Raw genomic sequence first — 17,610 nt, 5'->3', positions numbered from 1 at the left:
CAGTCAGCCTACAAATGTATGAGTCCCACGCACCCTGAGAGAAGTCATCTTTCTTATACATCGGGAACAACACCTAAATGAGACATCTATGTTCTTGGGAAGGTGTATACCAGCTCTGTGGGTGATATTACTGATGCAGATGTTCTGTGTATGTGAATGTGAAATATTCCAGAACTGAACATAGACCACATTGGAATTCTGCTACTGTGCCACACTTCTGGAAGTGTGCAAAGCTGTGGTCCAGATGCAGAATTCCCATTCAAATTATTAAATATTTTATGTATTTAAAAAAATTAAACCCTATTTTTTTTTTCTAAATCTCAGGCCTAAAGTGAAACTATTTAAAGAGAGTAATTTGCAAGGTTGCGTGTGTAACTGAGATGTCAGATTTATAGCCCCGTTCTGAAATCAGAAAGTGCAGCACCTTTCCAAAAATGGCGGTCAGTTTCAAGAGTGCAAACTCTTCAGCGTTTGGCCACATGTGGAACACACATACACCAACAGCCTCTCCCTCCCCAACAGCTGGTGTTTGACACATACGTAGATTTAAATGAGTCTGTAGTTATTTGAAAGAGCTCACACAGGATTAAGACAAAGCATTTCATCCTCATATACATGATGGAAAAATCTGGAATTAATTATGAGACTGAATGATTATATCATAGGGACCACCTTGTAGTCCTTGCAGGTTAAAGTGAATCTCTACAAGTCAGAGCCTTCTCTTATTGTGCACCTGTTTTGTGGAATGATCTCCCCACAGCAATAAAATAGCCAGATTCTGTAGAGACTTTCAAGACCAGACTTAAGACGCATTTATTCTCCCTCTCGTATAGCTAGCATACTGCCATAGCATGGTACTATGGTTCCTATGCTTTTAAATTCATTGTATTAGTAAACAGAGCAGATCTCAGCCTCAGCTTTATCTAAATTCTTGGTCTGTTAGTGAAGCTTATGGCTAGTGGTCGGCGATCACTTTAGTATTTTCTCTGCTTTCCTGTGTCTTAATGCTGAAGAAATATACCTTAGTTGTAGTTTTGACAACTGCATAATTTCTGAAACAGATGTGGAACAGACTCTGCCACGGGAAAAGGCCCACTGAATGGCACGAGCACTGGTGGATGACCCCTGCCTGTGGACTGGACACAGGCAGGGGTCATCTCATCATCATTTGACTTCTCATCAAATGCATTTTCTTTTGTTTTGTTATGTTCCGTTTTGTAAAACTGCGTAAAAACCTTGTAACTGTTAGAATGGCCTAAGCAGAGGGTCACCCCTTTGAGTCTGGCCTGCTCGAGGTTTCTTCCTCAGTATCATCTGAGGGAGTTTTTCCTTACCACTGTCGCCTGTCTGCTTCCTCTAGGTGTTGGCAAAGTTAGACGTTACTTGTGTGAAGTGCCTTGAGGCAACCTTGTTGCAATTTGGAGCTATATAAACTAAATAAATTGAATTGAAGTCACCATGTAAACAAATCTTTGCCCTCAAAATGATTAATTTTGCATAAGTACAAACAGAGTGACTTACCTTTCATTTGTGATTCGTATTCAGCCAGACTCCCCTTCTCCTTCTTCAGCTTTCCATGCGACGTCATCATCTTTGACCCCTTGGACCTCGGCTGTCTCAGAGACAACCCTTCCTGAAGTTCTTCTGTTAGTTTCACAGTCTCCCCTTCTGTAACCTTTCAACCTCAGTGCCTGCTACTGCGCCGTAGTGTGTGACCTTAACCCTTGACCCCTTGGCCTTGCTGCCTTACAGCTGTGTGCAGCACATCATCATCAGTGTCGACTGATTGCGGCTGGCAGGGATATTTGGGTCAGTGTGTCCATGGAATCCCCTGGGTTGGTGTGAATGCCGATCCATAAGTGAAGCTAAAAGAGTAACAGAACGAGAGAAGAGAGATGAGAAGAAAAATGCAGTCAGGATTATAAGAAAGAAAAGGACAGTGACACTACAGGAGGATAAAAAGTGATTTAGTAAGAGACAGCAGGATTATGGAAGCGCAGAACACAGGAGGGGCAGGACGGGGAGATGAGAGGTGATGAGTAATGGGAGTAAAGAAGGACATTATTCGACTTGAGGTCAGGGATCCTATAGATATAAATCACACATCCTTTAATTCATCCAATTACATTTTTATTCAGCAGTTCATATACTGATCTTACTTAAGTCCTTGAACTCCAAGCAGTTTCTGGGAATTTTTTACTCCTGTTGCATTGACAGGCACATTTTTCACTGCACCTGCAAATGTTGCACCTCATGTCTTTAAGTAACCCCTGAATTCCTATGGATGGGACACTAGTCCATTGCAGGTTCCACACCTGGCCAAGGCTGGTACCCATTTACAGGTAGGTGGACTGGGGAACCAGGATGAGAATCAGCACCTCCAAATCTGAGACCATGGTCCTCTGTCAGAAAAGGGGACTGTCTCCTCTGGGTCTGGAGAAGTTATGCCCCAAGTGGAGGAGTTTAAGTATCTCAGAGTCTTGTTAACAAGTGGGGGTATCTTGGAGTATGAGAATGATAGATGGATTGGGGCGGCATCTGATGTTTTACGGACGGTGTACCAACCATCATGGTGAAAAAGGAGCTGAGCCAGAAGGCAAGGTTCTCAATTAACCAGTGGATTTACACTCCTATCCTCAACTATGGTGATGAGGTTTGGGTAATGACCGAAAGAGTAAGGTCATGGATACAAGTGGGAGAAATAAGATTCCTCTGTCTGGTATCTGGGCTTACACTCTCGGACAAAGTGAGAAGCTCAACTGGTCTCAGCCCAGTCATTCAAGGCATCACAGCTGCAATAAAGAGAGCATTTTTTAACAGGATCTGGATCAACAGTTTATTGTTAGTAAATTTTTAGGTATGATACAGAGAATGAAGTGATTTTGGCTAAACAGCACTATTTTAAGTAGTCAGGTCCACAAGTATTTGGACAGTGACACAATGACCAAGGTGTTAGTGTGTTTGTTTCCAGAGCAGAATATTCCCGGTTCCAGACCACTTCTACCCATTCTCCATGCAATGCGTAGTTGTGTCAGGAGGGGTGTCTAGTGTAAAACTTGTGCCAAATCAACTTGCAGCTCTGTATCAGATCTGCTGTGGCAATCCAGAATCAAAAAGGGAGAAGCTGTAAGAGCTTACTTACATGATCACAATGCAGTTTGGAATGACACATGTGCTTTTTTACTCCATTTCATAGCAATAAGCAAATTGGCAAACTACATACAAAGGTTATTTTTTAAAACAAATCATCACTTTCCCTTAGACAAGTGAGGGGATGGATACATGAACACTTGCAAGTCACTGAATATGTCTTGAATTTCAATGATATCAATCAATACAAATCGATCAAATACAAACAGTATTGTACTGTATGGTAAATCTGTCTGACGTAGGTAGTTCTCAAAAACTACTTTAAGTGAATGTGCAAGAAAGAGACCGGTGAGGGAAGCCGCCAGTCCATGACAAATCTGAAGGAGATATGTGCTCCCTTGGATGTGACTGGAGAAACTGTCCATAGTCTAACTTTTGTCTGTATAGTTCATGGTGGAATGGCAGATTTTCATGAAAAGACAATGTGAAATTTCGGCAGAAGGCACAAAGGAGAGTTGAGCTGAGATTTTACTGGCTTTATTGTGTGAAACTTTGATTGGAAATTATGTCTTCACAGGACACCACATTCAAGCTGAAATGGAGACAGAAACACTCAAGGAGGAGTTACTTAGATTTTTAATGTGACATCCTATGACATCACCTTATACCTGTTTAAAAGTAAAAATTCTATTGCTTCTTAAAAGGGCAACATATTGTCATAAATAGGACAGTTGTCTTTGGATATTTGTTTAAATACTCTGTCTTTGGGCTGTAGTTTCAATGATGTGGTCTCTTGCATAAATTAATAATTCATCATTATTATTTTAGTGCAAAATATTTTCCATGATGTTAAAGATAGCACAGTATAGACAGTAAGTATGAAACATCAGTGTACTTCAAGTAGCTTTCAAAACTGATGAATTATACCATCACTGGTAGCAAATATAAGCATTTGAAATCAATATTATAAACTAAATACAATACTATTTAATCTACATCCTGAGGGCAAAGGGTGTTCCTCACCTTTATGCGATGGGAAATGCCAAAAAAAAAAAAAAAAATTGTAGCATGTTATCAGTTTCCATCAAGTTTAATTTCTGACTTTTTTTAGCATGACTATTTAACCAACACAAACAAGGATCGTCATAATGTTGGGAATTCTGGCTCCTTGAAGAATCCCACATCTTATGTTTCCCATCTGTTCTTTTAGGTGTTCAAAAGAATGACTCTTCATTCTTTTTTCCTCAGTCTTGTTTGTTTGACAAAGGGCAGAACTGAGCTACACACATATGTGCCCATACAGACCAGAGCCTTGACACTAGCTAGGTTTCTATGACAGATTTGCGGCAATATTTGCAGAATGTCAAGAAAAAAAAAACTAACTGCAAAATTACAGCGTTTCCACTGAGTGATGGAATGCGACTGCGTGGTTTTGGCCTTTTGAAATAACTGTCATTCCAGAGAGGCTTGTTCAATAATTGTAATTTCAGTAGTTATGTTGATTTCATTGAGTAACATCACTTTGAGCAGATGGAATCACTTAATCAGTGAAATCACCTGGTGTCTCTACCTCACTTTACCTAATTTCTGGGTCTGTTATTGAAGCTCAGGGCTAACTGCTGGTGATCCCCTTAAAGGGGATAGAGAATCAAAATCATCTTTTTCATGTTTTTGGTGTTAGTTCAGTCTCCCCACTGTGGGGAAAACACACGAAGTGCCAGCAAGTTTCAGAACCTCTGTTTTAAAGTATTTCTCCTTTTTTGAATTGTCCCTAGAAAACAGGCCAATCCGTTTTTGAGAGAAAACTTACATCACTTTTTCACCAATAGCCCCCCCCAACACACACACACACACCCACACCCACCCCCTTTCACACACGCCCCTTCTAAATTAATTATTCATGAGGTTGTGCCCACCCATTCATAACACTCGAAGAGGAGCAATGGCGAGCTACAGGTGTGCTTTCCCAGGCTGTTTTAGCAGACTACGATCTTCCCACGGAAAGCAGTGTACGTGATCACTGGCTTTTATTCATTTTTAACCGCATCTCCAGTACATACAACCGCCGACTATTTCTTTGCTCTGCGCATTTCACAGAGGACTGTTTCACAAACCTTGCACGATTTCGAGCTGGCTTCAGTCGGCATTTAAGTAGAGGGTCAGTTCCGACTCTGCGACAAAATCAACCCCAGCAATCAGTACAGCCTGTGAGTATCACATTTTCTTTTGTTTTAAATTTGTGTTGCGCCATATTCCTGTTGTAAGAATTGCATGTTAGAATGGCACGTTAGCTCTGGTTTGTTCCTCTAAAGGGAATGAGCTAACCCCTTAGCAGCTAGGGATGTGTATCGAGAACCGGTTCGTTTTGGGTATCATTAAGAAATGACTCGATCCACCGACATCAATAAGCTTTGTGCTTAACGATTATGTTATCGGTCCTTCAGAGTGGCCGTTGTTTTGGGGGGTGTTTGTCAGGAAAATGATCATTTCTGTATTGATTACAGACCCTGCAGCGGGTCCGTAAACAACTTTTCTGCAGCGCGGCTTTGCTTTGAACCTTGAACCAATCGAAGCAGTGCTTCGCAGATTGAAGCAATGCTTCGATTATTCTTTCTTTCTTTTGCTTAATTTTCTCCTGCTAAAACCATAAAGAGCATACATCTGTGAGTATTATTTACCTTTTCTATGTTAAACCGACCTGTTATGTTCTTCTGAAACAGTTGATAGATGTATTTTATAACTTAAAAACGGGAGCGATGCTAACGCATTAGCATGTCTATGGCATTTTCAATGTTAAAAGTTAGCATTGCAGCTGTCATCACATTCGGGTGCATTTGTTTTCAAATTGTAATATTTCTTAAATTTATTTTTGTTCATATATTAATAATCTAATGATTATTATATACAATTTTACAGAAAGAGGCAAAAAAACCTGAATAGAAACACAACAGAAAATATAAAAGCAATGAAAATAAATAAATAATGCTTTCTTTTCAGTGAGAGCAAGGGCAGCCAATCAAACAACGGCAACCGAACAGCACCACCTACTTGCATTTCATAATGAGGTTGCCAAATAAGCTCTGAAACGACGCCATTAAAGGCAAACGAGGCATTCTAAACCCAGCATAGTAACATAGCTGTTTCGGAGAGCCTTTTAGGAAGGTTCTGAGCCATTACAGTCCCAACCAATTTTTGGGGGGCTACATATCACATCACAGAACAAGGATTAATGCCCCATTCAACCAATCTCTATCACCTTTAATATTATCTCTGCTTCCCTGCTAATTTACTGCTGGTGAACTCATACCTCAGGTGCAGTTATTTCCAGCTGACTGATACTGCTCTTTTTCTCTCTGTTCGTGGCACTGATGACACTGCACAAGGCTGACAGCTGCACACCACACGGCACTGGCTTAACCACAAGATGCCCTGGCTGAAGCTGACACAGCACACTGCAGTCTGCTTTTGGAATGCACTCTTCCATGAGGACATCTTGTGCTGTGGCCCACTAATGAAGTGATGGATGGACACTGGCCCTGCTCCCCAGTGCGCTGGATTTATCTCACGATGCTTGCTCATCTCAATAATGCACTTTGCTTCTGATGCTGTTCTGGTTTTTCTGTTTTCTGTTTCTTCAGCTTGCTCAAACTTTGGAAAATCCTTGTAACTGTTAGAATGGCCTAAGCGGTGGGTCACCCTTTTGAGTCTGGTCTGCTTTAGGTTTCTTCCTCATTATCATCAGAGGGAGTGCTTGCTCTAGGGGATGGTAAGGTTAAACTTACTCATGTGAAGCACCTTGAGGCAGCTTTGTTGTGATTTGGCACTATATAAATAAGATAAAGTGAATTGAATTGAAACCCCATATTCTTAAAAAAATATTTTGCTGGCATTCACTCCCTCTCCCCTTCCTGCTCTCTGCTGCATATCTCACAGAAGTAAATATACAATTTTGTATGTAAATTTTCCTTTTCACACTGAAACAAGTACATGTTAGTCATAGCCTCGTGACAGTTTGGGAATACCACAACTATAGTTAACCATAAAACACAGATAACTGGTTTTGTAACTCATGGCCCCTGTAGAAGAAGAAGAAAAAACAAGTCAACATTCAGTTCATGAGTAAATATCTGTTTTTTGCGTAGTGGATTTTCTCCAGAGGAGGGCAGCAGTCATGTGAGCACCATCGCATGTTCGATGGATTATAACTGAAACAGTGAGTTTATCATAAAATTTTGTGTGGAGGTGCTCCTTGGGTCAAGGAAAAGTTGAACAAGTTTAGGAGGGGTGTTACTTTCCCCCGTTCTTACTGTAATGCTGTCCCTTACAAAGAACAAAATCAATATATTCCTCAGTTTGAATTTATTGAAAGTCATGCTGAAAACCAGGCCTGGGACCCCACAGACACAGCTCACACCAAGGCGCCATATTCTGAAGGACCTTGAACATGGCCGACAAATGGCTTTTATACAAGACAATAGGGATGAGCGAGTACACCACTATCTGTATCTGTATCTGTTCAACCATCAAAATTATCTGTATCCATTTCTGTACTTGTAGTGGGCGGGGCCTAAAGTGGGAGTGGGCGTGGCTTAACCCAAAATGGCTGAGGCTTACATCACTACATTATTTTAAGTCTGAAATTGATATGGATTGATCAGAAGTTGCAATATTTGTTGTTTATTTGAAAACTATTTTTACAGAACAGCCTCAAAATTGAGATTCAAATCAATGTTTTTGATCACAAAAGTAAGAGAACTATTTACAGAACAAGTTTTTTATGAACTCAGAACATGAATATTCTTAAATGTATGAACAAATATTTACAGAACAGCCTCAGAATTGAGATTCAATGTTTTTGATAACAACAGTAAAGGAACTATTTTACAGAACAAGTTTTTGATAAACTCATAACATGAATATTCTTAAGTGTATGAATGAATAACAGAACAGCCTCAGAGTTGAGCTTCAATGTTGTAGGAAATTATGAACTACTAAGTATGCATGAATAAGAGTTGTCATACTCAACACAACTTTCTTTTTTAAAAAGTTTATGATCAAACTGTGATTTTTTTTCAATTATTTATTTATTTTTACTATCTAACGTTCTTGGCATTTTTTTCCACACAAAGTTAAACAATATTGATTTAAGGTGTGTGTGTGTGTGTGTGTGTGCGTGTGTGTGTGTGTGTGTGTGTGTGTGCATGTCTGTGTGACTGTGTGAGAGGAGAGAGAGTTTGTTCGTCTGACCAGTTTCTTTTATGAACTGCAGTGAAAAAGTGTCAGATACTGCATGCAACTATATACAATAAAAATATTAATATAGGTTACTTTGTGTGTTCAGCTATATGTGTGTATGTGTGTAAGTGGTCTGTAAGACTGTTTATTTTTAATGATCTGTGTGAACTTGGTAATGTAAGTCCCTTCGGCTGCTCCCTTGTTTGCACTCGGGGTCGCCACAGCAAATCCAAGGTGGATCTGCATGTTGAATTGGCACAGATTTTACGCCGGATGCCCTTCCTGACGCAACTCCACATTACATGGAGAAGTGTGGCAGGGGTGGGATTTGAACCCAGAACCTTCTGCACTGAAACCAAGCGCATTAACCACTTGGCCACCACCCCTATGATGATCTAATGATCTGTGTGAACTTCATGATTCATGCAAACATCCAGTGATGGCAAACAGGGAAATAACATGTCAGCCTTGTTTACTGTATTCTTCTCAAAAGCACCACGTTCAGTAGGAGCAAAGTTTTCCAACTGACTTTATGTCACCAAACTAAATGAAGAGCAAACAAACGGTTAAAAAATAAATAAAAATAAAAAAAACCCGACCGGAGTGGAAGCAGTGACCGACACAACATGAGCCGTTTTTAGCCGTCTTGTCAAATGCACCGTATATGATATGAAACAAGTTCACCAAATAACTTTAAATATCATACAAACTGAAAAAGAGGTGAGCTGAAGAAAACTAAAGGAGTACTGAGTCAAGCACAGAGAGAGAGATCAGTTCCTGTCTGTGTGCGTATCTCTGCAAGAGTGAGAGACAGGTTGGAGCGGCTGCAGAGACGTGTGTAGGGAGGGGCAGGCCCTGTGTGTGACTGGCCATTCACAGAGCGTGAAGACAGTCAGTCAGCCAATGAGAATTTTCCTTCAGCACTAGCACAGATATTGATGAGTTTTACTTGTATCATCCTCGTACTCATCAAAAATGCTTTATCCGTACCAGTTACTCATCTGAAACGAGTATCCGGCTCAACCCTACAAGACAATGTAGAGTGGCTGGGTTTTACTCTCACAAACCTATTCTTACTGGCTCCCTGTAGACAGAGAGAAGTCCTCCCTGTATCTGAGGTTTGTGCATGTGTAATGGAAGTGAAACTGAACTCTTCTGTTGAAACTTTGAACCAGGTTCCAGGTACTTCTAAACAGATAATAAAAGCAAACACTTGATAACTAACATAAAGTAATAAAATAAGGGATTAATACAGATATTATCTAACAGAGGTGAGCCAAAATTTTTTCCTTTTATTACTTACTTCAGCTTTGTTTGTGAGCTCAACTTTTTATGTGTCGAATTCTTAAACTTTCTGATGACATCACAAATCTGCTACGAATGGTGACACGGATACGCAATCTACCGTGCCAGAGAATAAACTCCTCACAAAGTGTTGTAAACCATTGTAAACTGTGCCATTACAACATGAATATGACAAATAATTACCTTTTAGACTATTTCAAATGTGTCCTCCACCTCATGAAGCGCACGAGAGAGAGAGAGAGAGAAAATGCTGCAGCTGTAGAAAATTCCTCTGTAATTCCGGAAGCAATTAGAGACAGTTTTATCATCCAAACTCTGAGAGCAAATGATTAATCCGCTATGAAATAATTATTTTATATAACTCAGTGTCCAGCGGCACAAAGCGCAGCATCCAGCAGAACACAGCAGGCAGCATTGGCATGATGAATTGCGTGGCAGTGTTGGGGTTAAATGCATACAAGTGGCAATCATCTGAACGATTATAACGAGATGTTAAATCTATCATAAACATACTTTTACAGCTGCACACAAAGGGATGAACATGCAATTGTTTTACCAAGCTATTACAATATAAACATGACAAATGATTACCTTTTTAGACGGTTCCAAATGCGTTCTCCACCTCATTAAGCGCGCACGAGAGAGAGAGAGAGAATAGCTGAGATTCCAGAAGCGATTAGAGGCGTTTTCAACAACCAACTCCGACAGAAAATGATTAATCTGCTACGAAATAATTATTTTATATACGCAGCGTCCAGTGCACAACGCGTGGCATCCAGTGGAACAAAGCACGGCATCCAGCTGGGAATACAGCGGGTGGGATCGTCACGATGATGTGCGTGCAAGTGCGCAGTTCGAAGTTGTGCAACTGTCAGGGCACCTTAAGTTTCATTTGTTCCTCCAAATCTGTGGAGAAAATTTAATCATGACATAATTCAGTCACATTTAGAAGCAGAACTAGAATATAAATAGAGAAGTACGGCATGCAAATGGCATGATTTCTGCTAATGAGCCATCAAGGTCTGCAGACCTTGACGGCTCCGGAGGCCTTCATCAGTGTTTGACCTTAATCTGCATGGAACAAAGCAAATGTAAATGATCCAGAGGAAGAGAGGCAGCGAGAGAGTCTGCAAAAATTCAAGGAAAGGAAGAAGACAATTGACTGTTGGGATGAAGGATGTGTGGGGGCAAAGAGGGCAGAAATGGAAGTTATTGGAGAACATGATTACATTCTTACTGAAGGTCACTGAGAGAAAAAAGTATTGTGGTATACAAGAGGAAGACAAGCTAGATTGAGGACAAAGTGGAGCAGTGTTTTGGATGTTTGTTACTATTTTAGCTTTTTGTTCTGAAACAAAAAACCCAACAACAACAATACAACCCCAGTTCCAATGAAGTTGGGACATTGTGTGAAATGTAAATAAAACCTCAATACAATGATTTACAAATCCTCTTCAACCTATATTCAATTGAATACACCACAAAAACAAGATATTTAATGTTCAAACTGATAAACTTTATTGCTTTGTGCAAATATTTGCTAATTTTTAAATGGATGCCTGCAACACATTTCAAAAACGTTGGGACAGAGGTATGTTTTCCACTGTGTTACATCACCTTTCCTTCTAACAACACTCAATAAGTGTTTGGGAACTGAGGACACTAAATGTTGAAGGTTTGTAGGTTGAAGAGGATTTGCAAATCACTGTATTCTGTTTTTATTTACATTTTACACAACGTCCCAACTTCACTGGAACTGGGGTTGTATTTAAAACCTCAAAACCCCGAACTCTCATGGTGCATTGCAGAACAAAAGTGCTAAAATAGCTCATTTCTCCAAAAATAATAGTCCCATCAACTTTCCCTTTTCGCAGTGTTCATCCTTGACCCAAAATACATAAGCATACCAAACAGCAAATGTCAGCTCTCCACAGTTTTTGCATGATCTAAGCCGTACACGCATGCACACACAGACACACAGAGGCCACTTAGCTATTATAATATAGAATATAAAGTACACACACACGCAGTGTACCTCAGTTGGGATCTAAAAAAAAACTTTTGAGAAAGATGGTGTTTGTGCTGAACAGCAGTGAGCGCAGACATTTCTCCTATAATGCGGGTTGAAGGATTACTATTATCAGCACAGTATAGGAAGAGATAAGTGCTGAGGTGTGAAAAGGGAGCAGAAGTTGTTGGACAGGATTTCATGGTAATCTGAGCTGTCAGATGAGCTGCAGCTGCATGGTCACCACTGGCAGGTGGAGTGTGAGTGATGCTGTTACAGACATTAGCTCACTGTGATGTACATTAGTGTTCAGAATAATAGTAGTGCTATGTGCTATGAGACCCAGAAACTCAATTCTTTAACCAATTGTCTCACCAAAGTTAAGGAATGGCTCAGTGAAAACAGCTTGCAGCTGAACTCTGATAAGACTGAAACATTGACTGTTGCTCCGGAGAGTGCCGTGCCTGCTATTAGGCTGCACCTTGGTGAACTGAATAGTTCAGTTAAGGGCAGCCTGCGCAATCTTGGCATTATCTTGGATAAAGGGATGTCTCTGGAACATCATACGAAACAGTTAGTTAGGAATTGTTTTTTCCAGATCTGGAATATCTCTAAACTTTGAAAAATGGTGTCTTTTGAAGAGTTAGAGATGATTGTACATGCTTTTATATCTTCGCGATTGGATTATTGTAACAGCCTGTTCACGTGTCTTAATAAGAAAGAACTGGCTCGTTTGCAGGTTGTGCAAAACTCCGCTGCACGGCTTCTGACCCGCACCCACAGGAGAGCCCATATTAGCCCAATACTCAAGTCTCTGCATTGGCTCCCTGTCTCGTTTAGGATAAATTATAAAATCCTGGTGCTTACATTTAGAGCTCTGCACGGGCAGGCTCCGGAATACATCAAGGACCTGATCCAACCGTATGTGTGCACCCGGGGCCTGAGGTCCTCCAACCTGAACCACCTGTTTTAAAAATCAAGGGGACAGATCTTTTAAAGCCGTGGCGCTGCGCCTTTGGAATGAGCTTCCCTGCTCCCTTCGCTCAATAGACTCTGTCGATGCTTTTAAAAAGCAACTTAAGACTCACCTTTTTAAAATTGCATTTTAGCTTGATCTTCTTTTAAAATGTTCTTTTTAAATGTTTGTATGTGTTATTTTGTATTTATTGATTTTATCATGTGAAGCACTTTGTGACCCTGGTCTGTGAAAAGTGCTATATAAATAAAGCTTACTTACTTACTTACTTAAGTGACTAAAAAGATTAATCCAGGCTTTGAGTATGGGAAACAAGGTACCAGTAGATTCAGTAGATTCTCACTCAATCCAACAAGACCAAGCATTCATGATATGCACACTCTTAAGGCTATGAAATTGGGCTATTAATAAAAAAAAAAAAAAAGTAGAAAAGGGGGTGTTCACAATAATAGTAGTGTGGCATTCAGTCAGTGAGTTCATCAATTCTGTGGAACAAACAGGTGTGAATCAGGTGTCCCCTATTTAAGGATGAAGCCAGCACCTGTTGAACATGCTTTTCTTTTTGAAAGCCTGAGGAAAATGGGACGTTCAAGACATTGTTCAGAAGAACAGCGTAGTTTGATTAAAAAGTTGATTGGAGAGGGGAAAACTTATACGTAGGTGCAAAAAATTATAGGCTGTTCATCTACAATGATCTCCAATGCTTTAAAATGGACAATACAACCAGAGACGCGTGGAAGAAAATGGAAAACAACCATCAAAATGGATAGAAGAATAACCAGAATGGCAAAGGCTCACCCATTGATCAGCTCCAGGATGATCAATTCCAGTCTGGAGTTACCTGTAAGTGCTGTGACAGTTAGAAGATGCCTGTGTGAAGCTAATTTATTTGCAAGAATCCCCCATGAAGTCCCTCTGTTAAATAAAAGACATGTGCAGAAGAGGTTACAATTTGCCAAAGAACACATCAACTGGCCTAAAGAGAAATGGAGGAATAGTTTGTGGACTGATGAGAGTAAAATTGTTCTTTTTGGGTCCAAGGGCCGCAGACAGATTGTGAGATGACCCCCAAACTCTGAATTCAAGCCACAGTTCACAGTGAAGACAGTGAAGCATGGTGGTGCAAGCATCATGATATGGGCATGTTTCTCCTACTATGGTGTTGGGCCTATATATCGCATACCAGGTATCATGGATCAGTTTGGATATGGCAAAATACTTGAAGAGGTCATGTTGCCTTATGCTGAAGAGGAGATGCCCTTGAAATGGGTGTTTCAACAAGACAATGACCCCAAGCACACTAGCAAATGAGCAAAATCTTGGTTCCAAACCAACAAAATTAATGTTTTGGAGTGGCCTGCCCAATCCCCGGACCTAAATCCAATTGAGAACTTGTGGGGTGACATCAAAAAAGCTGTTTCTGAAGCAAAACCAAGAAATGTGAATGAATTGTGGAATGTTGTTAAAGAATCTTGGAGTGGAATAACAGCTGAAAGGTGCCACAAGCTGGTTGACTCCATGCCTCGCAGATGTGAAGAAATATGAAAAACTGTGGTTATACAACTAAATACTAGTTTAGTGATTCACAGGATTGCTAAAAAAGCAGTTTGAACATAATAGTTTTGAGTTTGTAGCTTCGACAGCAGATGCTACTGGTACCTTGTTTCCCATGTAACAATAAGAAATGTACTCAAAACCTGGATTAATCTTTTTACTCACATAGCACTACTATTATTCTGAACACTACTGTATACTGCTGCAAAAAGACAGCTGACAGAATGAAATCACATACACTGTGTGTACACCGTCTTAGCTTTATGAGTGGGTTTTAGTGTTGCGGGAAACATAACTGAATTACAGAGTGAAGTCAGACAGACTGGACTTGTACTATTACTTTACATCTTACAGCAGCTTTTAGTCTCCACACCTTGCTATGACCTGAAGAGGTTCAGCAGATCATTAAGACATATTTCAGGACTTTTTTTTTTGTTTGTTTGTTTCAATCTCCTACGACCCAGAGGTTCTCATGAAACAAAACTTAGTATTATGGTCTAGACAACCAAAAATGTCATGTCCACATATGTGGATGCCAGGCCCTAGGAGGTTAATGGTGAAACAACTGTATGCATCTCTACTGGGTTAGAACTTTTTTTTTAAAGATAGTTGGCCAGTGGCGGCATCAGAATTTATTATTTCGGTGGGTACATATAATACATAATAAACTAATGAGAGCAACTGATATTTACAAAGACAGTAACAATCGACATAATCCATGTGCAAATGTGAACAATTTGGAATGTTTAAAGACAGAATAATAGAAAAAACTTTCTGGTTATGAACAATTATCTACCAGGGCTGTCAAGCAAAGAAGGCTGGAGACAAATGCAGGACTCGACAACGTAGCTCTGGTTCAAGGAGGCGTTTACTGAAAGGCTCAGCTGGGTTCGGTACACAAAGAGGCAGTCCAAGAGAAGCAAACAAATCCAAAACATCAGGCAATGGTGTGGTCAATATAACAGACAGGTGGTCAAAACACAACGTGGAAGCAGGACTTAGAATGAACAAGGAACAGAGCTAGAAGTGATGGTACAGGGCACAACGATCAGGCAAAAATTCAGTGCAACCAGTGGTGTTTAAATACTCCCAGTGATAAGTGTAGAAAGATCCAGAATAAGGCGTGGCCCAACCAGAGTGAAACGCCCCCACCAAGCTCAAAGAAAGGCAGACAATGTGGACCAGAAAACCCAAGCAAGACACACCCAGCCAGAAAAGCAACATAATCCAGAAACAAAAACCAATGGCACAATATAGGACAAAACATAATACATGACATCACCACAGTCAGGATAGAAGGTGGACTCCTTGAGATGACATTGTTTTCCTTATGGTGTTCGAAGACTGTACTGTTGTCCTTCATCTTCTTATTTTTACTAGGTTTTGATTCCTGGACCTTTTTTTTTTTTTTTAAGAAAAACTTTTTAATTATGGCAGCATACCAAATTCAAGAGCAAATTAAAATTAAATATATGTTATGGTAGTAGTGTGAAGTTGTGGTGTAAAGGCCGTAAATAATTCAAGATCCGCATGTCTCCCACTCCACATAGTATGACCTCTAGATTAATAATATGTACAGATTTATTGTCATGGTGACTTGTTTTTAAAGTAATAAATGTATACATCTTAATGCAGAGTTCCAATGAAATAAAAACAGATTTACATTTAAGTGAGTGAGGAACGAGCATGCTAAAAGCAGGTAGCTTCTACTGACTTGCAGTCAGTTCAGCATGAGATGGCATGTTGTAGACTCAACACATGTCGGTGTGGAAGCATGAAAAGAATCACTCCAAAATATCAGAAGATGAGGACAGAGTTTTCCCCCACATTTCCCTGCACCACCCTGAGCCCACTGAGTCAAGTGTTGGAGGGGACGAGGTGGCTGAGACTCCACTGAGTTCTGGGGAAAAAAACATACCTTTCCCGACTTTTTCCGAGTGGTGTGTTACTGGTGCTTACATTTGCTCCCTCCAGCCACTTTTTTTTTTTTTTTTTTTTTTTGAGGATCGAAAAACTGATTGGATCTGTGATTAAAAACCATGATTCTCTCCGAACTGAGTTTTGTCATCCATTGCAACCACAGTGTGATTGAGCTTACACGGTCCCTGCACAGAGGAGTGGGGTGACGAAACTGGGGGCCACTGTAGTAACAGATCGGTTAGAGAATTAGAAGAAACTGAGGCTAAAATCTAGATTTTGAATGACAAATATCAATTATATAAAGGGGTTACTGAAACTAAAGTATTACACCTATGGCAAAGCAGTGCACAGAGTAGTTAAAGTTTTATTATTGGGTTACACCTAATGCAGTTGTCATTTCAATGAAATGTCACTACCAAATGTACTTGGGCTCATCTGTGCACCCATGGGTGAGACTGGTCTTAAAATGAGGTTTGATCATCTGTCAAGTTGGTTACACCGGTTGTCTTCTCCCTTGGACAGGGAGTGCCAAGATGGGGATACAAGATGTTTTTCATAGGATACTTCCTGCATGTACATTTCTCAGCTAATCAGAATGCAGGTCTACCATGTGTTGTTGTTGGCATTCTGTTTGCCTTGTGAATGAATTACAAATATAGAATCAGACACATGCATTTGTTCTGCAGCACTTAGTATTTTTTTTTTTTTTTTTGCTGTTAGTAGAGTTCAAGATAATGTCCATCTCTCAATGCAGTAGTATACATTGCTGAATTTAGTTATTTATCTATTTTTTCCTAACAATTTCTCCAATCTTTTCTCCGGCAAGTCAATATAAACAATTGAAAAAGAAATAAAAATAAATGTAATAAGATGCAAAAATTGTAAAAAAAAAAACAAAAAAAAAAAAAAACCATGCATGTGGCACGATCTGTTTTATGCTCGTGGTATTTAAATGTCTGGCAGTTGTGAGTTTTTGTTTTATACAGTTTGCCAGGACCATGTTCCTTTAATACATAGCCTAATATGACATAATCCAAACAATTACAGAGTCAGCTGAAATTATACCCATGATATTGATTCAAAGTCAAATGAAAAATAGGGCTGCTTGATGGCAACCTTTGCAGTGGAAAGAAAACAGCCAACAGGACCCAAATATACTGACATCCTTTAATACAAATGTAATACACCTAGGAACAACCTTAAGGTTTCTCAATACATTATAATGCTTTACACCTTGGCACTATGTTAATATCAAAAAGAATTATGCATACACACAACTGTATGCACGCTAGCTAGCATGTTTAGCACTATTATGCACTCTACGTTGTTATCATGCTGTATTTACCTTCAACTGTGAGAAATCTGAAAACTTGAAATCATCAATGGACCAACTGTCCCACTCACAGGTGCAACAGCGCATGCACATTGGTATGCTAATTGTGTGTTGGACATTATGAATGACATAGTGGGTACTGACTTTCTGATTGGCTGAGGTGGTATTTAAATATCTGGCAGTTGTGAG

The 17,610-nt window shown here is 39.9% G+C and overlaps 1 protein-coding gene and 1 long non-coding RNA gene across 3 annotated transcripts in view; one reads left to right on the top strand and one right to left on the bottom strand.

The window, feature by feature from the left end:
- Positions 1-17,610, bottom strand: part of arhgap4b (Rho GTPase activating protein 4b) — a 100,395-nt gene that overhangs the window by 74,228 nt on the left and 8,557 nt on the right. For both annotated transcript variants that reach the window (XM_034172171.1, XM_034172172.1), the window contains exon 2: positions 1,522-1,865. In XM_034172171.1, the coding sequence (XP_034028062.1) occupies positions 1,522-1,591 (70 nt within the window). In that variant the 5' untranslated portion in view covers positions 1,592-1,865. The remainder of the gene's footprint in view (positions 1-1,521; positions 1,866-17,610) is intronic.
- LOC117512184 lies at positions 2,946-15,849 on the top strand. The gene is made up of 3 exons (XR_004561234.1): positions 2,946-3,022; positions 5,099-5,103; positions 15,839-15,849. It is a non-coding gene; the product is annotated as an uncharacterized LOC117512184 (long non-coding RNA).

The sequence above is a fragment of the Thalassophryne amazonica genome, chromosome 6, assembly GCF_902500255.1.
Source record: "Thalassophryne amazonica chromosome 6, fThaAma1.1, whole genome shotgun sequence".
NCBI lineage: Eukaryota > Metazoa > Chordata > Actinopteri > Batrachoidiformes > Batrachoididae > Thalassophryne > Thalassophryne amazonica.
The sequence above is the reverse complement of the archived record's forward strand: the minus strand, read 5'-3'. Positions and strand labels throughout refer to the sequence as shown.